General features: G+C 45.1%; 1 protein-coding gene across 3 annotated transcripts in view; it reads right to left on the bottom strand.

The window, feature by feature from the left end:
• Positions 1 to 779, bottom strand: part of MTDH (metadherin) — a 39,700-nt gene extending 38,921 nt beyond the window's left edge. For all 3 annotated transcript variants that reach the window (XM_077270923.1, XM_077270924.1, XM_077270922.1), the window contains exon 1: positions 288 to 779. In XM_077270923.1, coding sequence (XP_077127038.1) covers positions 288 to 635 — 348 coding nt within the window. In that variant the 5' untranslated portion in view covers positions 636 to 779. The remainder of the gene's footprint in view (positions 1 to 287) is intronic.
• Between the last annotated feature and the right edge of the window lie 23,743 nt (positions 780 to 24,522).

Genomic DNA, 24,522 nt, shown 5'->3' on the forward strand with positions numbered 1-24,522 from the left:
AGGATGCCTGCCCCCTCTGCCGTGTCATTGCCCCCTGACAGGATGCCTGCCCCCCCCCCCGGTCATGTCATTGCCCCCTGACAGGATGCCTGCACCCCCCCCCCCCCCGGCCATGTCATTGCCCCCTGACAGGATGCCTGCACCCCCCCCGGCCATGTCATTGCCCCCTGACAATCCGCCAGCCTCCTCTGCCAGCTGTCATGGCCTCCTCAGGTTGCAGACATGTGGGGCTTCTTGCACTGCTGTGCCCATGGTGATACCCGGCGCTGCCCGCCATGCCTCCTCACCTTGGCCTTGTCCGCCGGCTTCTTCCTGCTCTTCTTCTTGGGCTCCTCCACCTTCACCGTCTTGCTGGGCAGCGGTGGCCGGGGCAGCTCCTTCTCCTGCGGTGCCGGCCGCTTGGAGCTGGGGGGACCTCGGCTGGTGGCACAATGGAGCAGCAGGAGCAGGAACAAGAGCCCCAGGGAGACGGGCACCGCCAGGAACACCCAGGCCGGGTACCGCTGAGGCTCCAGGCCTAGCTCCAGGCCCAGCTCCGAGCGCAGGAGCCCGAGCCCCGTGATGAGCAGCTGCCTCAGCCGGGAGGACACCTCCTCGGCCTGCTGGGCCGCGGCCTCCTGCCAGCCTGAGCTCATGGTGAGGGGAGAACCGTGTCACCGGGCGGCCCGAGGTGCCCTGCTGCCCGACCCACCGGGCGCCTGTGCACGTCAGCAACAGGGAAAGAGAAAGACAGCAGCGGCCAGACAGCACTAAGCGGCGTCCCGGCTCCGCCCAGGCCTAGCGCAGGAGCAACGTCATCACTCCGGCCGAGCGGACGCCATGTTGGTGTAAACTGGGAGTTGACCGCATCACGTGGTGCGGGGTATGGAGACGCTGACGTGGCCGAGCTGCTGGCGTGATAGTCACGTGACTATCCCACTTAAAAAAAAGGCATATTTAAAAAAACTTGTTATCTGTGTGTTGTTCAAGTAATAGCCGCGTGTTTCTGCTATATAAAAACCTAAATATTGATATTCTCAATTACATATACTTTGCCACTACTTGATATGGCGACGTAGGTGATTCCAGCAGTGAAATTGAGAAAGTGACGTACTGCGCATGTCACATCCTATGACTGCGCATGCGCGTGGCTGTTTTCAAGAAACTTTGTAACTGCAGAAACCAGCTAGTCAGTTTACACTTTTCAGTGTGATTTCTCCGCCTCATCAGGACCTCTGCTTGCTTGTCAGGCAATGGGGGCATTTTATTATTCACTGCATCATTTCTTTTTCTCTTTTGGCCCAAATCATTAACCTCTTCCTGGCTCAGAATTTTTTTCAATTTTTTTTTGCGCTTTCCTTTTTTTCCGCCATAACTTTCTATTTCGCAACAGTTCGAGGGATTTTTTTTTTGCACGATCCCATACAGTAAGGCCGGCGTCACACTCGGCGTAAGACAATACGGTCCGTATTTTACGGCCGTAATACGGCCGAAATACGGTGAAATGTTCCCAAAATAGTGATCCGTAGTCAGGGTGTGTCAGCGTATTTTGCGCATGGCATCCTCCGTATGTAATCCGTATGGCATCCGTACTGCGAGATTTTCGCGCAGGCTTGCAAAACCGACATCTAATGGATTTATGTGCTCAAATGTTCGGGAAAACATATATACAGTATATATATATATATATGTCATTGAGACACATATATATATATTCTGTATTTAGATTTCATTCAGCGCGATATGTGTTAAAAGCCGGTAATTCAATTGCCGGCTTCTCATTTCTCCTGCACAAACCCGACAGGATATGAGACATGGTTTACATACAGTAAACCATCTCATATCCCCATTTTTTTTTGCATATTCCACACTACTAATGTTAGTAGTGTGTATGTGCAAAATTTCAGCGCTGTAGCTGCTGAAATAAAGGGTTAAATGGCGGAAAAAATTGGCGTGGGCTCCCGCGCAATTTTCTCCGCCAGAATGGTAAAGCCAGTGACTGAGGGCAGATATTAATAGCCAGGAGAGGGTCCTTGGTTATTGGCCCCCCCGTGGCTAAAAACATCTGCCCCCAGCCACCCCAGAAAAGGCACATCTGGAAGATGCGCCTATTCTGGCACTTGGCCACTCTCTTCCCACTCCCTGTAGCGGTGGGATATGGGGTAATGAAGGGTTAATGCCACCTTGCTATTGGAAGGTGACATTAAGCCAGATTAATAATGGAGAGGCGTCAATTATGACACCTATCCATTATTAATCCAATTGTAGGAAAGGGTTAAAAAACACACACACACATGATTTAAAAGTATTTTAATGAAAAAAACACAGCGGTTGTTGTAATAATTTATTGTACTCTCAGTCCATCAGGAACACCCTCGCTTGGAAAAATAATAAACGCACAAGATACATACCTTCTGCTGTCAGATCAGGTCCCACGAAGTAATCCATCTGAAGGGGTTAACTAATATTACAGGCAGAGCTGCGATTAACCGCTCGCTCGTACCTGTAATCCCCGGGTGCTGAAAGGAAAGCAGTGATCTATACTTAGGGTCCCTTTCCACTTGCGAGGAAAACGGACGCGTGCAATCCGATAAAAAATCGGATTGCACTCGGACCAATGTTAGTTAATAGGTGTCTTTTGATTTGCGATTTTTTTCTCAGCCGAAATCGGACTGAGAAAAATCTGGATCGGCTGAGAAAAAAATCGCAGCATGCTGCGTATTGCTGCGATTCTCGGACGAGACTCGCCAATGCAAGTCAATGGGTGCGAGAAAAAAATCGCACAGCACTCGCACCATGCGAGTTCTGTCCGATTTTTACGCACCGGTGACCTTTGAAAAGCCGGTAATTCAGCGCGGTGTACAGTAAAATCACACTGACAGGTTAGAATAGACTAGATATATACACATAGAATGTGTCTATATACATATATATATGTCAGTGAGACATCTATATATGTATATTTATATTTAATGCAGCACTAGATAGCATTAAAGCCGCTAATTCAATTGCCGGCTTCTCATTTCTCCTGCACAAACCCGACAGGATATGAGACATGGTTTACATACAGTAAACCATCTCATATCCCCCTTTTTTTTGCATATTCCACATTACTAATGTTAGTAGTGTGTATGTGCAAAATTTCAGCGCTGTAGCTGCTGAAATAAAGGGTTAAATGGCGGAAAAAATTGGCGTGGGCTCCCGCGCAATTTTCTCCGCCAGAGTGGTAAAGCCAGTGACTGAGGGCAGATATTAATAGCCAGGAGAGGGTCCATGGTTATTGGCCCCCCCGTGGCTAAAAACATCTGCCCCCAGCCACCCCAGAAAAGGCACATCTGGAAGATGCGCCTATTCTGGCACTTGGCCACTCTCTTCCCACTCCCTGTAGCGGTGGGATATGGGGTAATGAAGGGTTAATGCCACCTTGCTATTGTAAGGTGACATTAAGCCAGATTAATAATGGAGAGGCGTCAATTATGACATCTATCCATTATTAATCCAATTGTAGGAAAGGGTTAAAAAACACACACACATGATTTAAAAGTAGTTTAATGAAATAAACACAGCGGTTGTTTTAATAATTTATTGCTCTCTCAATCCATCAGCAACACCCTCGCTTGGCAAAATAATAACCGCACAAGATACATACCTTCTGATGTCCGATCATGTCCCACGAGGTAATCCATCTGAAGGGGTTAACTAATATTACAGGCAGAGCTGCGATAAACCACTCACTGGTGCCTGTAATCCCCCGGGTGCTGAAAGGAAAGCAGGATCTGTACTTACATTGAGTCGCGGTGATGCGCCCTCTGGTGGATGTTCTCATAAACTGCAGCCTGGGAACTTTTTCCCACGCTCCAGGTCATATGAGGACATCCACCAGGGGGCGCATCACCGCGACTGAAGGAAATGTAGGTCAATGACCTACATTTCATTCATTCGCCGGGGAATTACAAGCAGGAGCACACAGCTGCATTTAGCAGGGCTCCTGCCTGTAATATTAGTTAACCCCTTCAGATGGATTACATCGTGGGACGTGATCTGACATCTGAGGGTATGTATCTTGTGCGTTTATTATGTTGCCAAGCGAGGGTGTTGCTGATGGATTGAGAGAGCAATAAATTATTACAACAACCGCTGTGTTTATTTCATTAAAATCCTTTGTAATCATGTGTGTGTGTGTTTTTTAACCCTTTCCTACAATTGGATTAATAATGGATAGGTGACATAATTGACGCCTCTCCATTATTAATCTGGCTTAATGTCACCTTCCAATAGCAAGGTGGCATTAACCCTTCATTACCCCATATCCCACCGCTACAGGGAGTGGGAAGAGAGTGGCCAAGTGCCAGAATAGGCGCATCTTCCAGATGTGCCTTTTCTGGGGTGGCTGGGGGCAGATGTTTTTAGCCACGGGGGGGCCAATAACCATGGACCCTCTCCTGGCTATTAATATCTGCCCTCAGTCACTGGCTTTACCGCTCTGGCGGAGAAAATTGCGCGGGAGCCCACGCCAATTTTTTCCGCGAGTTAACCCTTAAATTTAATAGCTACAGCACCCAAATTTTGCACGTACACACTACAAACATTAGTAGTGTGGAATATGCAAAAAAAAGGGGATATGAGATGGTTTACTGTATGTAAACCATGTCTCATATCATGTCGGGTTTGTGAAGGAGAAATTAAAAGCCGGCAATTGAATTAGCGGCTTTTATGCTATCTAGCGCTGCATTAAATATAAATATACATATATAGGTGTCTCACTGACATATATATATGTATATATACCTATTCTATGTGTATATATCTACTCTATTCTAACCTGTCAGTGTGATTTTACTGTACACCGCGCTGAATTGCCGGCTTTTCAAAGGACACCGGTGCGTACAAATCGGACAGTAATACGGATGTCATACGGATGATGCGATTAAAAATCGCATTGTACTCGCATGACACTCGCATGAAAATCGCATACGTTCCATCCGTTTTTTCGGTCCAGATTACGGACCGTTTTTTATCTCGCAAGTGGAAAGGGACCCTTACATTCAGTTGCGGTGATGCGCCCCTGCTGGATGTTCTCATGAACTGCAGCCTGGGAACTTTTTCCCACGCTACAGGTCATATGAGGACATCCACCAGGGGGCGCATCACCGCGACTGAAGGAAATGTAGGTCATTGACCTACATTTCATTCATTCGCGGTGATGCGCCCCCTGGTGGATGTCCTCATATGACCTGTAGCGTGGGAAAAAGTTCCCAGGCTGCAGTTCATGAGAACATCCAGCAGGGGCGCATCACCGCAACTGAATGTAAGTATAGATCACTGCTTTCCTTTCAGCACCCGGGGATTACAGGCAGAGCGAGTGGATTATCGCAGCTCTGCCTGTAATATTAGTTAACCCCTTCAGATGGATTACTTCGTGGGACCTGATCTGACAGCAGAAGGTATGTATCTTGTGCGTTTATTATTTTTCCAAGCGAGGGTGTTCCTGATGGACTGAGAGTACAATAAATTATTACAACAACCGCTGTGTTTTTTTCATTAAAATACTTTTAAATCATGTGTGTGTGTGTTTTTTAACCCTTTCCTACAATTGGATTAATAATGGATAGGTGTCATAATTGACGCCTCTCCATTATTAATCTGGCTTAATGTCACCTTCCAATAGCAAGGTGGCATTAACCCTTCATTACCCCATATCCCACCGCTACAGGGAGTGGGAAGAGAGTGGCCAAGTGCCAGAATTGGCGCATCTTCCAGATGTGCCTTTTCTGGGGTGGCTGGGGGCAGATGTTTTTAGCCACGGGGGGGGCCAATAACCATGGACCCTCTCCTGGCTATTAATATCTGCCCTCAGTCACTGGCTTTACCATTCTGGCGGAGAAAATTGCGCGGGAGCCCACGCCAATTTTTTCCGCCATTTAACCCTTTATTTCAGCAGCTACAGCGCTGAAATTTTGCACATACACACTACTAACATTAGTAATGTGGAATATGCAAAAAAAAAGGGGATATGAGATGGTTTACTGTATGTAAACCATGTCTCATATCCTGTCGGGTTTGTGCAGGAGAAATTAAAAGCCGGCAATTGAATTACCGACTTTTCACTAACACCGCTGCGTATTTCTCGCAAGTCACACTGCTGGTCAGTGTGGAATCCGTATTTTTCACGCCCCCATAGACTTTCATTGGCGATTTTTTTGCGCAGTACGCTGACAAACGCAGCATGCTGCGATTTTGTACGGCCGTAGAAAGCCGTATAATACTGAACCGTAATATACGGCTAATAGGAGCAGCCCCATTGAGAATAATTGTGCCGTATGTTATGCGAGTTTTACGGACGTAGTTTCTGCGCTCTTACGTCCGTAAAACTCGCCAGTGTGACGCCGGCCTAAAGGCCCCGTCTCACATAGCGAGATCGCTGCTGAGTCACAAGTTTTGTGACGCAACAGCGACCTCCATAGCGATCTCGCTATGTGTGACACGTACCAGCGATCAGGCCCCTGCTGCGAGATCGCTGGTCGTGTCAGAATGGCCTGGACCTTTTTTTGGTCGTTGAGGCCCCGCTGACATCGCTGAATCGGTGTGTGTGACACCGATCCAGCGATGTCTTCACTGGTAACCAGGGTAAACATCGGGTTACTAAGCGCAGGGCCGCGCTTAGTAACCCGATGTTTACCCTGGTTACCAGCGTAAATGTACAAAAAAACAAACAGTACATACTCGCCTTCTGATGTCCGTCAGGTCCCTTGCCGTCTGCTTCCTGCTCTCACTGACTCCCGGCCGTACAGTGAGAAGTGAGAGCACAGCAGTGACGTCACCGCTGCGCTCTGCTCTCGCTGTACGGCCGGATCTCAGTCAGAGCAGGAAGCAGACGGCAAGGGACCTGACGGACATCAGAAGGCGAGTATGTACTGTTTGTTTTTTTTGGTAACCAGGGTAAACATCGGGTTACTAAGCGCGGCCCTGCGCTTAGTAACCCGATGTTTACCCTGGTTACCCGGGTGCTGCAGGGGGACTTCGGCATCGTTGAAGACAGTTTCAACGATGCCGAAGTCGTTCCCCTGATCGTTGGTCGCTGGGGAGAGCTGTCTGTGTGACAGCTCCCCAGCGACCACACAGCGACTTACCAACGATCACGGCCAGGTCATATCGCTGGTCGTGATCGTTGGTAAATCGCTTAGTGAGACGGGGCCTTAAGGGTCCCTTTCCACTTGCGAGATAAAAAACGGTCCGTAATCTGGACCGAAAAAACGGATGGAACGTATGCGATTTTCATGCGAGTGTCATGCGAGTACAATGCGATTTTTAATCGCATCATCCGTATGACATCCGTATTACTGTCCGATTTGTACGCACCGGTGTCCTTTGAAAAGCCGGCAATTCAGCGCGGTGTACAGTAAAATCACACTGACAGGTTAGAATAGAGTAGATATATACACATAGAATAGGTATATATACATATATATATGTCAGTGAGACACCTATATATGTATATTTATATTTAATGCAGCGCTAGATAGCATAAAAGCCGCTAATTCAATTGCCGGCTTTTAATTTCTCCTTCACAAACCCGACATGATATGAGACATGGTTTACATACAGTAAACCATCTCATATCCCCTTTTTTTTGCATATTCCACACTACTAATGTTTGTAGTGTGTACGTGCAAAATTTGGGTGCTGTAGCTATTAAATTTAAGGGTTAACTCGCGGAAAAAATTGGCGTGGGCTCCCGCGCAATTTTCTCCGCCAGAGCGGTAAAGCCAGTGACTGAGGGCAGATATTAATAGCCAGGAGAGGGTCCATGGTTATTGGCCCCCCCGTGGCTAAAAACATCTGCCCCCAGCCACCCCAGAAAAGGCACATCTGGAAGATGCGCCTATTCTGGCACTTGGCCACTCTCTTCCCACTCCCTGTAGCGGTGGGATATGGGGTAATGAAGGGTTAATGCCACCTTGCTATTGGAAGGTGACATTAAGCCAGATTAATAATGGAGAGGCGTCAATTATGTCACCTATCCATTATTAATCCAATTGTAGGAAAGGGTTAAAAAACACACACACACATGATTACAAAGGATTTTAATGAAATAAACACAGCGGTTGTTGTAATAATTTATTGCTCTCTCAATCCATCAGCAACACCCTCGCTTGGCAACATAATAAACGCACAAGATACATACCCTCAGATGTCAGATCACGTCCCACGATGTAATCCATCTGAAGGGGTTAACTAATATTACAGGCAGGAGCCCTGCTAAATGCAGCTGTGTGCTCCTGCTTGTAATTCCCCGGCGAATGAATGAAATGTAGGTCATTGACCTACATTTCCTTCAGTCGCGGTGATGCGCCCCCTGGTGGATGTCCTCATATGACCTGGAGCGTGGGAAAAAGTTCCCAGGCTGCAGTTTATGAGAACATCCACCAGAGGGCGCATCACCGCGACTCAATGTAAGTACAGATCCTGCTTTCCTTTCAGCACCCGGGGGATTACAGGCACCAGTGAGTGGTTTATCGCAGCTCTGCCTGTAATATTAGTTAACCCCTTCAGATGGATTACCTCGTGGGACATGATCGGACATCAGAAGGTATGTATCTTGTGCGGTTATTATTTTGCCAAGCGAGGGTTTCCTGATGGATTGAGAGAACAATAAATTATTACAACAACCGCTGTGTTTATTTCATTAAACTACTTTTAAATCATGTGTGTGTGTTTTTTAACCCTTTCCTACAATTGGATTAATAATGGATAGATGTCATAATTGACGCCTCTCCATTATTAATCTGGCTTAATGTCACCTTACAATAGCAAGGTGGCATTAACCCTTCATTACCCCATATCCCACCGCTACAGGGAGTGGGAAGAGAGTGGCCAAGTGCCAGAATAGGCGCATCTTCCAGATGTGCCTTTTCTGGGGTGGCTGGGGGCAGATGTTTTTAGCCACGGGGGGGCCAATAACCATGGACCCTCTCCTGGCTATTAATATCTGCCCTCAGTCACTGGCTTTACCACTCTGGCGGAGAAAATTGCGCGGGAGCCCACGCCAATTTTTTCCGCCATTTAACCCTTTATTTCAGCAGCTACAGCGCTGAAATTTTGCACATACACACTACTAACATTAGTAATGTGGAATATGCAAAAAAAAGGGGGATATGAGATGGTTTACTGTATGTAAACCATGTCTCATATCCTGTCGGGTTTGTGCAGGAGAAATGAGAAGCCGGCAATTGAATTAGCGGCTTTAATGCTATCTAGTGCTGCATTAAATATAAATATACATATATAGATGTCTCACTGACATATATATATGTATATATACACATTCTATGTGTATATCTAGTCTATTCTAACCTGTCAGTGTGATTTTACTGTACACCGCGCTGAATTACCGGCTTTTCAAAGGTCACCGGTGCGTAAAAATCGGACAGAACTCGCATGGTGCGAGTGCTGTGCGATTTTTTTCTCGCACCCATTGACTTGCATTGGCGAGTCTCGTCCGAGAATCGCAGCAATACGCAGCATGCTGCGATTTTTTTCTCAGCCGATCCAGATTTTTCTCAGTCCGATTTCGGCTGAGAAAAAAATCGCAAATCAAAAGACACCTATTAACTAACATTGGTCCGAGTGCAATCCGATTTTTTATCGGATTGCACGCGTCCGTTTTCCTCGCAAGTGGAAAGGGACCCTAACTCTTTTGAATGACACATACGATGTATTGAAAATCTCCCTAAAAAATTCCAAGTGTGGTGTGAAAGATTGCACGCAAAATATCCAGGGCCGCCATAGGTTATTGAATTTTGGTTTCAAGACATTCATTCTTCAATAAATAAAAATGACCTGGTAGCCTGATTCTCCAGGTCAGGGCGATTCTGGGGAGACCAAACTTGTCCAGATTTTTTGTTATTTTAGTGATGAAAAAATATTCAGAATTTTTTTATTTTTTGTTTCAATCTTTTTTTTTTAACGCAGAACTTTTTTTTAAAAAAATGTCTCCCTATATACCGACAGAATGCGAATAATGAATACATGAACTTCACTATTGCAGCAAATGTCAAAAGTGTGAGGTGCAGAGTTAACTTTTTTTTTTTTTTTTTTTAAATCAAAAAGCTCAAAAACCCATCTGGCCACGTCAAGGTGCACCTAAGTATGGATGGTCCCTATCACTTGTGTCTCAGCTTTCTGTGTTTTTTTCCGTCCTTACTGCTCCATGAGCGCTAGTACTTGTGCGCTGAGCTCACATGTTTATCGACATTACATTGGGGTAGTTATGACGTTTTGATCGCTTTTCATTGCAGTCTTTAGGGGAAGTGCAGTGCATGAAAAACTGCAGTACTAGCATTTCGATTTTTTTGGGGGGGAGTTTAACCCCCTTTGCCCAACTCCCCCCCCCAAGCCTGTTTGCACCTTCCTGACCAGGCCAAATTTGCACAATTCTGACCAGGGTCACTTTATGATGTAATAACTCTGGAACGCTTCAACAGATCCCACTGATTCTAAGACTGTTTTTTGTGACATATTGTACTTCACGACAGTGGTAACATTTCTTGCGCTTGTGAAAAAACGGAAATTTGATGAAAATTTTGCAATTTTCAAACTTTTAAATTTTATGCCCTTAAATCAGAGAGTTTTGTCACAAAATAGTGTTACAAAAAATATTTCCCACACGTCTACTTTACATCAGCACGATTTGTGAACCCTAATTTATTTTTTTGCCAGGGGTCAAAAGTTGACCAGCGATTTCTAATTTTTCCAGCAAAATTTACAAAACCATTTTTTTTAGGGATCACATCACATTTGAAGTCACTTTGAGGGGCCCATATGACAGCAAAGCACACAAAAGCAACAGCATTCTAAAAACTGCAAGGTGCTTAACCCCTTTCTGACCTCGGACGGGATAGTACGTCCAAGGTCAGATCCCCCTCTTTGATGCGGGCTCACTGCCGAAGCCCTGCATCAAAGAGGGGGCGGGTAAAATCGCGATTCACCCGCCGCTATTAACTAGTTAAATGCCGCTGTCAAACGCTGACAGCGGCATTTAACTACCGCTTCCAGCCGCGTGGACGGAAATGCGCACATCGCCGACCCCCGTCATATGATCGGGGGTCAGGGATGCTTCTGCATTGTAACCATAGAGGTCCCTCTATGGTTACTGATCCCCACTAGGTGTGAGCGCCACCCTGTGGTTGGCGCTCATAGCACACCTGCATTTCTGCTGCATAGCAGCGATCTGATGATCGCTGCTATGTAGCAGAGCCGATCCAGTTGTGCCAGCTTCTAGCCTCCCATGGAGGCTATTAAAGCATGGCAAAAGTTTAAAAAAATGTGAAAAAAATAAAAAATCAAAGTGTAAATCACCCCCCTTTCACCACATTCAAAATAAAACAATAAAAATAAAATCAAACCTACACATATTTGGTATCGCCGCGTTCAGAATCGCCCGATCTATCAATAAAAAAAAGCATTAACCTGATCGCTAAACAGCGTAAAGAGAAACAAATTTGAAACGCCAGAATTACGGTTTTTTTTGTCGCCGCGACATTGCATTAAAATGCAATAACGGGCGATCAAAAGAACGTATCTGCACAAAAGTGGTATCAATAAAAACGTCAGCTTGGAATGCAAAAAATAAGCCCTCAACCAACCCCAGATCACAAAAAATGGAGACACTACGAGTATCGGAAAATGACGCAATATTTGGAATTTTTTTTCACCACTTAGATAAAAAAGAACCTAGACATGTTTGGTGTCTACGAACTCATAATGACCTGGAGAATCATAATATCAGGTCAGTTTTAGCATTTAGTGAACCTAGCAAAAAAGCCAAACAAAAAACAAGTGTGGGATTGCACTTTTTTTGCAATTTCACCGCACTTGGAATTTTTTTCCCATTTTCTAGTACACGACATGGTAAAACCAATGATGTCGTTCAAAAGTACAACTCGTCCCGCAAAAAATAAGCCCTAACATGGCCATATTGATGGAAAAATAAAAAAGTTATGGCTCTGGGAAGGAGGGGGCGAAAAACGAACACGGAAAAACGGAAAATCCCAAGGTCATGAAGGGGTTAAAACCACATTCAAGAAGTTTATTAACCCTTCAGGTGCTTCACAGGAACTGATGGAATGTGGAAGGAAAAAATAAACATTTATTTTCCACAAAAATTTTACTTTAGACCCCAATTTTTGTATTTTCGTAAGGGAAACAGGAGAAAATGAGCCCCAAAAATTTCTTGTGCAGTTTTTCCTGAGCACTCCATATGTGGAGGAAAAGTACTGCTTAGGTGAACGGCAGTGCTCGGAAGGGAAGGAGCACTGTTTGACTTTTTGAAGACAAAATTGGCTGGAATCGAAAGTGGATGCCATGTCCCTTTTGGAGAGCCCCTAGTGTGCCTAAACAGTGGAAACTCTCCACAAGTAATCCCATTTTGGAAGCTAGACCCTCTCAAGGAACTTATCTACAGTATATGTGTGGTGAGCATACATCAGGTGCTTCCCAAAAATGTATAACAATGAGCTGTAAAACCAAATAAAATCACATTTTTTCCACAAAAATATTCTTTTAGCCCCAATTTTTTTATTTTCTCAAGGCTAACAGGAGAAAATGGACCACAAAAATTGCTGTGCAACGTTTCCTGAGCACACCGATACCCCATGAGGGTAAAGTACTGTTTCGGCACACGGCAGGGCTTGGGAAGGAGCAGCGTTTTATTTTTTGAACACAAAATTGTCTGGAATCATTAGCGGACGCCATGTCACATTTGGAGAGCCACTGAAGTGCCTAAACAGTGCAGCCCCAACACAAGTGGTGCCATTTTGGAAACTAGACCCCTCAAGGAATGTATGGAGATGTGTGGTGAGCATCTTGAACCCCCAGGCGCTTCACAGAAGTTTATAACACTAACCTGTGAAAATATGTGGGGGAATCTATGGTTTGGATGCACGGCAGGAATCAGAAAGGAAGAAGTGATGTTTTGGAACACAGACTTTGATGGAATTGTGTGCAGGTGTCATCTCATGTTTGGAGAGAGCTCCTGGTCTGCGTAAACAGTGGAAAACCCCACATTTGACCACATTTTGTTAACTAGACCCTTCAAGGAATTTATTTAGACATGTGGTGATCACCTTGAACCCAGGCCCGGACTGGCCCACAGGGTAACAGGGTAATCCCCCGGTGGGCCCCTGTGTAGATCTGGGCCCCCAACCCCACTGTATGGGCAGTACTTGGCATAATTCACTTGATTCACTCTGTACAGAAAAAAGAAGCATCTCGTTCATTAACCATGCTATCCAGTTTATTATTATATAGAGATATAGGTAGATTTGTGAACGAAGGTAGGATAAGATTTGCATGATGGTGAAAAGTGGGCCCCCACAAAGTTAGTGTTATTGGTGGGCCCTTGTCTTCCCAGTACGACACTGCTTGAACCCCTAGGTGCTTCACAGAATTTTACAACTTTGATCTGTGAAAATGAAAAAATAAAGTTTCCCCACAAAACTGTTGTTTTAGCCCCATTTTTTTATTTTAATAAGGATAGCAGGAGAAAATGGACCCCTAAATTTGTTGTGCAATTTCTCCTGAGTACGCAAATACCCCACGTGTGGTTGAAAACTACTTTTGAGGCACAGTGCAAAGCTCAGTAGGGAAGAAGCGCTATACTGGAGTTCAGATGTAGCTGGAATGGTTTGTGGGTGCCATGTCCCATTGGCAGAGCCCCTGAGGGGCCAAAACAGCAGAACACTCTCTCCCCCCCCCATATATAAAAAAACAAAATGGAGGTCAGCTCACCTGGTCCTATTTATAGTACCTTGATAAGATTCCAGCCTCACACAGATCCAGGCAGAGCAGCCACAGACGTAACAGAAAAAAGGGTATTGATCCAGTGATATAGGCTATGCACCTCTTTAAAATAAAATATAGCTTTTATTGAGAAATTTAAAATAGGAACAGGCACTTGGTCCACTAGATATACTGTTAGCACATTGTCAGCACAAGAACAAAGGTGCAGAGATTAAAACCAATGTGTTTTGACTTGTCTTAATAATGTGTTCTTTTTTTAACATAAAAATAGAAATTTATCTGTACAATATATATATTTTTTATTATTTTCTGATTTTTTTAAAAAAAATTTTGATTTTTTTTTTAACTTTTGTAACTTTTTACGTTGTGTCACTATGCGACTTTCACTTTCAGCATCCTGGTTGTTGTTATAATCCATTTGCAATGCATGAGAACTTTTCCACGCAGCAGTGTTGCAGTAAGGGAGATCTGTCATGGTTCCCAATGGCAGGGACTCAGGCAAAAACGGACTAGCTCTAGGAATGATGGAATCTCAGATGACCGCGACGCTGAACCTAACACGCAACTAATAGTAGCCAGGGGGTGTGCCTACAATTATCCCTAGACACCTCGCACCAGCCGGAGATCTAGTTACCCCCTAGTAGAGGAATACACAGACCTGGCTTGCCTCCAGGGAAACCCCAAAAGTGATAGTAGCCCCCCACATATAATAACGGTTAGGTAAGAGGAAAACACGTACGCAGTATGAATATAGATTCAGCAAAGAGAGGCCCTCTGACTAGATAGCAGAAAATACAAAAGAGGACTTCGCGGTCACCTCAAAACCCTAAACAGCCATGCTGAAATTACTTTAACTCCGTTATCAACTCATGACACCGGAGTAGTAGTTTCAGATCACTAGAGCTTCCAGCAGCAAGAGAAATATAAATGCATGCTGGACAAACAAACACAAAAAATGCCAAAGATCCAACTTAGCTGAATTGCAGACTTGGAGCAGGTAGCAAGCAACAGAGGTGCTCTGGTAACATTGATTGCCGGCACTAGAATGACTGAGAAGCCAGACTAAATAGGAAACTCCCAGTTTCCTGATGGGAACAGGTGCAAGACAAAAGTCAGCCAGTACCACCAGTAACCACCAGAGGGAGCCCAAAAACAGAATTCACAACAGTACCCCCCCCTTAAGGAGGGGGCACCGAACCCTCATGAGAACCACCAGGGCGATCTGGATGCGCCCTATGAAAGGCGCGAACCAAATCAGAGGCATGAACATCGGAAGCAGTCACCCAAGAATTATCCTCCTGACCGTATCCCTTCCATTTAACCAAATACTGAAGTCTCCGTCTGGAAACGCGAGAGTCCAAAATCTTCTCCACAACATACTCCAATTCACCCTCCACCAGCACAGGAGCAGGAGGCTCAACAGAAGGAACAACCGGTACCTCGTACCTCCGCAACAACGACCGATGGAAGACATTATGAATGGTGAAAGATGCTGGTAGGTCCAAACGAAAAGATACAGGATTAAGAATCTCCAAAATCTTATAAGGACCTATGAACCGAGGTTTAAACTTAGGAGAAGAGACCTTCATAGGGACAAAACGAGAAGATAACCACACCAAGTCCTGTTGTGAATTTGGATTCTGGGCTCCCCCGGTGGCTACTGGTGGAATTGAACTTGTGACATCATCTTCCCTGTTCACCTGTTCTGATTAGATCTGGGTGTCGCTATATAACCTGGCTTCTCTGTTAGATGCTTGCCGGTCAACAATGTTATCAGAAGCCTCTCTGTGCTTGTTCCTGCTCCCAGACATCTACTAGATAAGTTGGACATTCGTCCATGTTTTGTTTTTGTATTTTGGTTCCAGTTCACAGCTGCAGTTTCGTTACTGTGTCTGGAAAGCTCTTGTTGATCAGGAATTGCCACTCCGGTATTATGAGTTAATGCCAGAGTCCTAAAGTAATTTCTGGATGTGTTTTGTTAGGGTTTTCTACTGACCATGAAAGTATGCTTTCTGTCTTCTGCTATCTAGAAAGCGGACCTCAAATTTGCTAAAACTATTTTCCTGCTGCGTTTGTTATTTCTTCTAAATCACCGCCAATATATGTGGGGGGCCTCTGTCTCCTTTTTTTGGGCATTTCTCTAGAGGTGAGTCAGGTCTTATATTTCCCTCTGCTAGCATTATTTAGTTCTCCGGCCGGCGCTGGGCATATAGGGATAAAAAGTAGGACATGCTACCTGGCTACTTCTAGATGATGCGGTAGGTTTAGTTCATGGTCAGTATAGTTACATCTTCCAAGAGCTTGTTCCTATAGAGGCTTATGCTAGTTCTCTGGCCATGGAGATCATGACAGTTTGACCGGCCAATGGAAACGGATTTATCAAGCTTTTTAGTACGCTTAGAGCATGCTGATATAACATGAGTAGAATCCCCACAATAGAAACACAACCCATTTTTCCGTCTAAAATTCTGCCGCTCGCTTCTGGACAGAATTCTATCACACTGCATGCTTTCTGGCGTCTTCTCAGTGGACACCGCCAGATGGTGCACTGGTTTGCGCTCCCGCAGACGCCTATCGATCTGAATGGCCATTGTCATGGACTCATTCAGACCCGCAGGCACAGGGAACCCCACCATAACATCCTTAATGGCATCAGAGAGACCCTTTGACCGGCCCACTAAAGGGTTAAAATCCTTGGCTGAGAAAGGAGAGAAATAAGAAGTCTGCTGAGAGTTTTTTTTTTTTTTTTTTTTTTCTCTGTGCTCTTAATTGGATCACTTGCCAGTCTGTCTATGCTGCAGTCTTTCTTTTTTTTCTCTCTCCTTATAATCTTTGAATGGCTTTGTGTTCACCTGTTAATAATGGATCCTGTCAAGGTTCAAGCTATTTGTGATTGGACGCAGCCCTCTTCTCTTAAAAGTCTTCAGAAATTTTTGGGCTTTGCCAACTTTTATCGTCGATTTATTTCTGGTTTTTCGGATGTCGTTAAGCCATTGACCGATTTGACTAGACAGGGTGCTGATGTTGCTAATTGGTCCCCTGATGCTGTGGAGGCCTTTCAGGAGCTTAAGCGCTGTTTCCTTCCGTTTGGACCTCCCTGCATCCTTGTCTATTCATAACGTTTTTCATCGGTCGTTATTGCGCAGGTATGAGGCACCGGTTGTGCCTTCCGTTGAGCCTCCTGCTCCGGTGTTGGTTGAGGGTGAGTTGGAGTACGTTGTGGAAAAAATCCTAGACTCCCGTGTTTCCAGACGGAGACTCCAGTATCTGGTCAAGTGGAAGGGATATGGCCAGGAGGATAATTCTTGGGTCACTGCATCTGATGTTCATGCCTCTGATCTGGTTCGTGCCTTTCATAGGGCTCATCCTGATCGCCCTGGTGGTTCTGGTGAGGGTTCGGTGCCCCCTCCTTGAGGGGGGAGTACTGTTGTGAATTTGGATTCTGGGCTCCCCCGGTGGCTACTGGTGGAATTGAACTTGTGACATCATCTTCCCTGTTCACCTGTTCTGATTAGATCTGGGTGTCGCTATATAACCTGGCTTCTCTGTTAGATGCTTGCCGGTCAACAATGTTATCAGAAGCCTCTCTGTGCTTGTTCCTGCTCCCAGACATCTACTAGATAAGTTGGACATTCGTCCATGTTTTGTTTTTGTATTTTGGTTCCAGTTCACAGCTGCAGTTTCGTTACTGTGTCTGGAAAGCTCTTGTTGATCAGGAATTGCCACTCCGGTATTATGAGTTAATGCCAGAGTCCTAAAGTAATTTCTGGATGTGTTTTGTTAGGGTTTTCTACTGACCATGAAAGTATGCTTTCTGTCTTCTGCTATCTAGAAAGCGGACCTCAAATTTGCTAAAACTATTTTCCTGCTGCGTTTGTTATTTCTTCTAAATCACCGCCAATATATGTGGGGGGCCTCTGTCTCCTTTTTTTGGGCATTTCTCTAGAGGTGAGTCAGGTCTTATATTTCCCTCTGCTAGCATTATTTAGTTCTCCGGCCGGCGCTGGGCATATAGGGATAAAAAGTAGGACATGCTACCTGGCTACTTCTAGATGATGCGGTAGGTTTAGTTCATGGTCAGTATAGTTACATCTTCCAAGAGCTTGTTCCTATAGAGGCTTATGCTAGTTCTCTGGCCATGGAGATCATGACAAAGTCCCCAACGCGGAGATGATGACCCACACGACGATGACGATTAGCAAACTGCTGAGTCTTCTCCTGAGACAACTTCAAATTGTCCACCACATGACTCCAAATCCGGTGCAGTCTATCCACCACCGTGTCCACTCCAGGGCAATCCGAAGATTCCACCTGGCCAGATGAAAAACGAGGGTGAAACCCTGAATTGCAAAAGAAAGGAGAAACCAGAGTGGCAGAACTGGCCCGATTATTGAGGGCAAACTCTGCCAACGGCAAAAAGGCGACCCAATCATCCTGATCAGCAGACACAAAACACCTCAAATAAGTCTCCAAGGTCTGATTAGTTCGCTCCGTCTGGCCATTAGTCTGAGGATGGAATGCAGACGAAAAAGACAAATCAATGCCCATCCTGGCACAGAACGCTCGCCAGAACCTAGACACAAATTGAGACCCCCTGTCAGAAACGATGTTTTCCGGGATACCATATAAACGAACCACATTCTGAAAAAATAAAGGAACCAACTCAGATGAAGAAGGCAATTTGGGCAAGGGTACCAAATGAACCATCTTAGAAAAACGGTCACACACCACCCAAATGACGGACATTTTCTGAGAAACCGGGAGGTCCGAGATAAAGTCCATAGAGATGTGCGTCCACGGCCTCTTCGGAATAGGCAAGGACAACAACAATCCACTAGCCCGAGAACAGCAAGGCTTGGCCCGAGCACAAACATCACAAGACTGTACAAAGGCACGCACATCCCGAGACAGGGAAGGCCACCAGAAGGACCTGGCCACCAAATCTCTGGTACCAAAAATTCCAGGGTGACCTGCCAACACAGAAGAATGAACCTCCGAGATGACTCTACTGGTCCATTCATCTGGAACAAATAGTCTCCCAGGTGGACAACGATCAGGCCTATCAGTCTGAAACTCCTGCAAAGCACGTCGCAAGTCTGGGGAGACAGCAGACAAAATCACCCCATCCTTAAGGATACCCGTAGGCTCAGAATCACCAGAGGAGTCAGGCTCAAAACTCCTAGAAAGGGCATCTGCCTTCACATTTTTTGAACCCGGCAAGTATGAAACCACAAAATTAAACCGGGAGAAAAACAACGACCAGCGCGCCTGTCTAGGATTCAGACGCCTGGCAGACTCAAGGTAAATCAGATTCTTGTGATCAGTCAAGACCACCACCTGATGTCTAGCACCCTCAAGCCAATGACGCCACTCCTCAAATGCCCACTTCATAGCCAAGAGCTCCCGATTACCGACATCATAATTTCGCTCGGCGGGCGAAAACTTTCGAGAGAAGAATGCACATGGTCTCATCACTGAGCAATCGGGACTTCTCTGCGACAAAACCGCCCCTGCTCCAATCTCGGAAGCATCAACCTCGACCTGAAAAGGGAGCGAAACATCAGGCTGGCGCAACACAGGGGCGGAAGAAAAGCGGCGCTTAAGCTTCCGAAAGGCCTCCACAGCCGCAGAGGACCAATTGGCAACATCAGCACCCTTCTTAGTCAAATCAGTCAGAGGTTTAGCAACACTTGAAAACCCAGTTATAAATCGACGATAGAAATTAGCAAAGCCCAAGAACTTCTGAAGACTCTTCAGGGAAGTAGGCTGCGTCCAATCACAAATAGCCCGAACCTTGACAGGATCCATCTCAACAGAAGAAGGGGAAAAAATATACCCCAAAAAGGAGATCTTCTGAACCCCAAAAATACACTTTGAACCCTTTACAAACAAAGAATTGGCCCGCAAAACCTGAAAAACCTTCCTAACCTGTTGAACATGCGACTCCCAGTCATCCGAAAAAATCAAAATATCATCCAAATACACAATCATAAATTTATCCAGGTATTTACGGAAAATATCGTGCATAAAGGACTGAAAGACTGAAGGAGCATTAGAAAGACCAAAAGGCATTACCAAATACTCAAAATGGCCCTCGGGCGTATTAAATGCAGTTTTCCACTCATCTCCCTGCTTAATCCGCACCAAATTATACGCACCCCGAAGATCAATCTTAGAGAACCACTTTGCCCCTTTAATACGAGCAAATAAATCAGTCAATAGTGGCAAAGGATACTGGTATTTGACTGTAATCTTATTCAACAGGCGATAATCAATACAGGGCCTCAGGGAGCCATCTTTTTTACCCACGAAAAAAAAACCTGCTCCTAAAGGGGATGAGGATGGACGGATATGTCCCTTTTCCAAGGACTCCTTAATATACTCCCGCATAGCAGCATGCTCAGGCACAGACAGATTAAACAAACGACCCTTGGGAAACTTGCTGCCCGGAATCAAGTCTATAGCACAATCACAATCCCTGTGAGGGGGGAGAGAACTAAGTTTGGGCTCCTCAAAAACATCACAATAGTCAGACAAAAATGCCGGAATTTCAGAGGGAGTAGATGAAGCAATGGAAACCAAAGGTACTTCCCCATGAGCCCCCTGACATCCCCAGCTTAACACAGACATTGTTTTCCAGTCAAGGACTGGATTATGAGTTTGCAACCATGGCAATCCAAGCACTAAGACATCATGCAAGTTATGCAACACAAGGAAGCGAATCACCTCCCGATGGTCAGGAGTCATACACATAGTCACTTGTGTCCAGTATTGTGGTTTATTCCTAGCCAATGGTGTGGAGTCGATACCCTTCAGAGGGATAGGAACTTCCAAAGGCTCTAGGCTAAACCCACAGCGTCTGGCAAAGGACAAATCCATAAGACTCAAGGAAGCGCCAGAATCCACATAGGCATCCACAGTAATAGATGATAATGAACAGATCAAAGTTACAGACAAAATAAACTTAGACTGTAAAGTGCCAATTGCAAAAGACTTATCAACCTTTTTTGTGCGTTTAGAGCATGCTGATATAACATGAGCAGAATCACCACAGTAGAAGCACAACCCATTTTTACCCCTATAATTCTGCCGTTCACTTCTGGACAGAATTCTATCACATTGCATAATCTCCGGTGTCTGCTCAGAAGACACCGCCAAATGGTGCACAGGTTTGCGCTCCCGTAAACTCCGATCAATCTGAATAGCCATAGTCATGGATTCATTCAGACCTGTGGGCGTAGGAAACCCCACCATGACATCTTTAACGGCGTCAGAGAGACCTTCTCTGAAATTCGCCGCCAGGGCGCACTCATTCCACTGAGTAAGCACAGACCATTTTCGAAATTTTTGACAATATATTTCAGCTTCATCATGCCCTTGAGAGAGGGCTATCAAGGCCTTTTCAGCCTGAATCTCCAAATTAGGTTCCTCATAGAGCAACCCCAGTGCCAGAAAAAACGCATCCACATTGAGCAGCGCAGGATCCCCTGGTGCCAATGCAAATGCCCAATTCTGGGGGTCACCCCGCAACAAGGAAATCACAATTTTAACCTGCTTAGCGGAGTCTCCAGCGGAGCGAGATCTCAGAGAAAGATACAATTTACAATTGTGCTTAAAATTCAAAAAACGAGATCTATCTCCAGAAAAGAACTCAGGTATAGGAATCTTGGGTTCTGACATAGGAGCATGTATAACATAGTCTTGGATATTTTGAACCTTAGAAGCAAGAGCACTCAGGCCTGTAGCTAAACTCTGGATATCCATTTCTCAACAGCTGAGATCTGAGCCATTCAGGGGTTAAGAGGAGAGAAAAAAGCAGCAGATTGCAATTATGGCTAGACAGAACTTCTGAGTAAAAAAAAAAAAAAAAAAAAAGTGTCAGAAACTTCTTTTCTCTCTTTCTTCAGCCAATACCTTTAATACATTTATGGCCGGCAATACTGTCATGGTTCCCAATGGCAGGGACTCAGGCAAAAACGGACTAGCTCTAGGAATGATGGAATCTCAGATGACCGCGACGCTGAACCTAACACGCAACTAATAGTAGCCAGGGGGTGTGCCTACGATTATCCCTAGACACCTCGCACGAGCCGGAGATCTAGTTACCCCCTAGTAGAGGAATACACAGACCTGGCTTGCCTCCAGGGAAACCCCAAAAGTGATAGTAGCCCCCCACATATAATAACGGTTAGGTAAGAGGAAGACACGTACGCAGTATGAATATAGATTCAGCAAAGAGAGGCCCTCTGACTAGATAGCAGAAAATACAAAAGAGGACTTCGCGGTCACCTCAAAACCCTAAACAGCCATCCTGAAATTACTTTAACTCCGTTATCAACTCATGACACCGGAGTAGTAATTTCAGATCACTAGAGCTTCCAGCAGCAAGAGAAATATAAATGCATGCTGGACAAACAAACACAAAAAATGCCAAAGATCCAACTTAGCTGAATTGCAGACTTGGAGCAGTTAGCAAGCAACAGAGGTGCTCTGGTAACATTGATTGCCGGCACTAGAATGACTGAGAAGCCAGACTAAATAGGAAACTCCCAGTTTCCTGATGGGAACAGGTGCAATACAAAAGTCAGCCAGTACCACCAGTAACCACCAGAGGGAGCCCAAAAACAGAATTCACAACAGAGATCACTGGAGTTGATCAGTTGATGAACTCCGGTGAACTCTCACGGCAGCACAGTGATACACTGCAGGAGCGATTACTTCCTGTCAGTGTATCTGCTCTCAAAGTGATCCAGATCGTCGTGGGACATTATGGATTATCTTCTTGGCGGACAGGTGAGGAATATTGTGGTTTATTATTTTATTTTTGTTGCAGAAAACGTTGGCTTTGGTGGATTAGGCGTTCGGTGAGTATGGTTTAATTAAGATTATTAAAGGAGTCCATGTCATTATTTCAAATAAAGGTCTTTATTCTGGGTGTCTGTGTTTTTAATAACTATCACTATGGGGCTAGTAATGGAGAGGTGTCTTATAGACACCTCTTCATTACTAACCTGTGGGCTTGATGTCACCTGACAATACAAAGGCGACATCAACCCCACAAATATGAACCCCACTTGCCACCGCTGCAGGGCAAGTGGGAAGAGCAAGGCTAAGTGAAAGAATTGGCACATATTATAGATGCGCCTTTTCTGGGGCCGCTGAGAGCTGATGTTTTTAGTCTCGGCGGTGGCCAATATCCATGGCCCCTTCCTAGGCTATTAATATCAGTCCGCAGCTGTCTTCCTAGCTTTTGCTGGTTAGATTTTAGAGGGGGACCCTATGTCAATTTTTTTCTTGGATCCCCCTGTAAACTAGCCAGTAAAGTCTAAGCAAACAGCTGTGAGCTGATATTAATAGTCTGGGAACCTTTATGGCTATTGGCTCCTTCCCAGAATATTAACATCAGCCATCAGCTTTCACTCTGTAGGTTATTAAAATTACGCAGGAGCCCACCCAATTTTTCTTTTTCATTTTTTTTCTTTAAAATTAATTGCTGTCTTGTTACAACCTATGTACGTTCGTTCTGTTAAGGTGCCTACATTGTATCTGCAAGCAAATACTCAACGTTTTGCACATAGCCTTAACCCCTTCACCCCCGGAGCTTTTTCCGTTTTTCCATTTTCGTTTTTCGCTACCCTCCTTCCCAGAGCCATAACTTTTTTATTTTTCCGTCAATTTGGCCATGTGAGGGCTTATTTTTTGCGGGACGAGTTGTACTTTTGAACGACATCATTGGTTTTAGCATGTCGTGTACTAGAAAACGGGAAAAAAATTCCAAGTGCAGTGAAATTGCAAAAAAAGTGCAATCCCACACTTGTTTTTTGCTTGCCTATTTTGCTAGGTTCACTAAATGCTAAAACTGACCTGCCATTATGATTCTCCAGGTCACTACGAGTTTATAGACACCTAACATGACTAGGTTATTTTTCACCTAAGTGGTGAAAAAAAATTCCAAACTTTGCAAAAAACAAAACAAAACAAAATTGCGCCATTTTCCGATACTCGTAGCGTCTCCATTTTTCGTGATCTGGGGTCAGGTGAGGGCTTATTTTTTGCGTGCCGAGCTGGCGTTTTTAATGATAGCATTTTGGTGTAGATACGTTCTTTTGATCGCCCGTTATTGCATTTTAATGCAATGTCGTGGCGACCAAAAAAACGTAAATCTGGCGTTTCGAATTTTTTTCTCATTACGCTATTTAGCGATCAGGTTAATGCTTTTTTTTTATTGATAGATCGGGCGATTCTGAACGCGGCGATACCAAATATGTGTAGGTTGGGTTTTTTTTTTATTGATTTATTTTGATTGGGGCGAAAGGGGGGTGATTTAAACTTTTATATTTTTTTTATTTTTTTCACATTTTTAAAAACTTTTTTTTTTTACTTTTGCCATGCTTCTATAGCCTCCATGGGAGGCTAGAAGCAGGCACAGCCCGATCGGCTCTGCTATGCAGCAGTGATCATAAGATCGCTGCTACACAGCAGATTTGCAGGTGTGCTGTGAGCGCCGACCACAGGGGGGCGCTCACAGCCACCGGCAATCAGTAACCATAGAGGTCTCAAGGACCTCTATGGTTACCTTCCTGACACATCGCCGACCCCCGATCATGTGACGGGGGTCGGCGATGCGCTCATATCCGGCCGCACGGCCGGATGCGGTAGTTAAATGCCGCTGTCTGAGTTTGACAGCGGCATTTAACTAGTTAATAGCGGCGGGTGATCGCGATTTCACCCGCCGCTATTGCG

This window comes from Ranitomeya variabilis, chromosome 6, assembly GCF_051348905.1.
Source record: "Ranitomeya variabilis isolate aRanVar5 chromosome 6, aRanVar5.hap1, whole genome shotgun sequence".
NCBI classification, from domain to species: Eukaryota; Metazoa; Chordata; class Amphibia; order Anura; family Dendrobatidae; genus Ranitomeya; species Ranitomeya variabilis.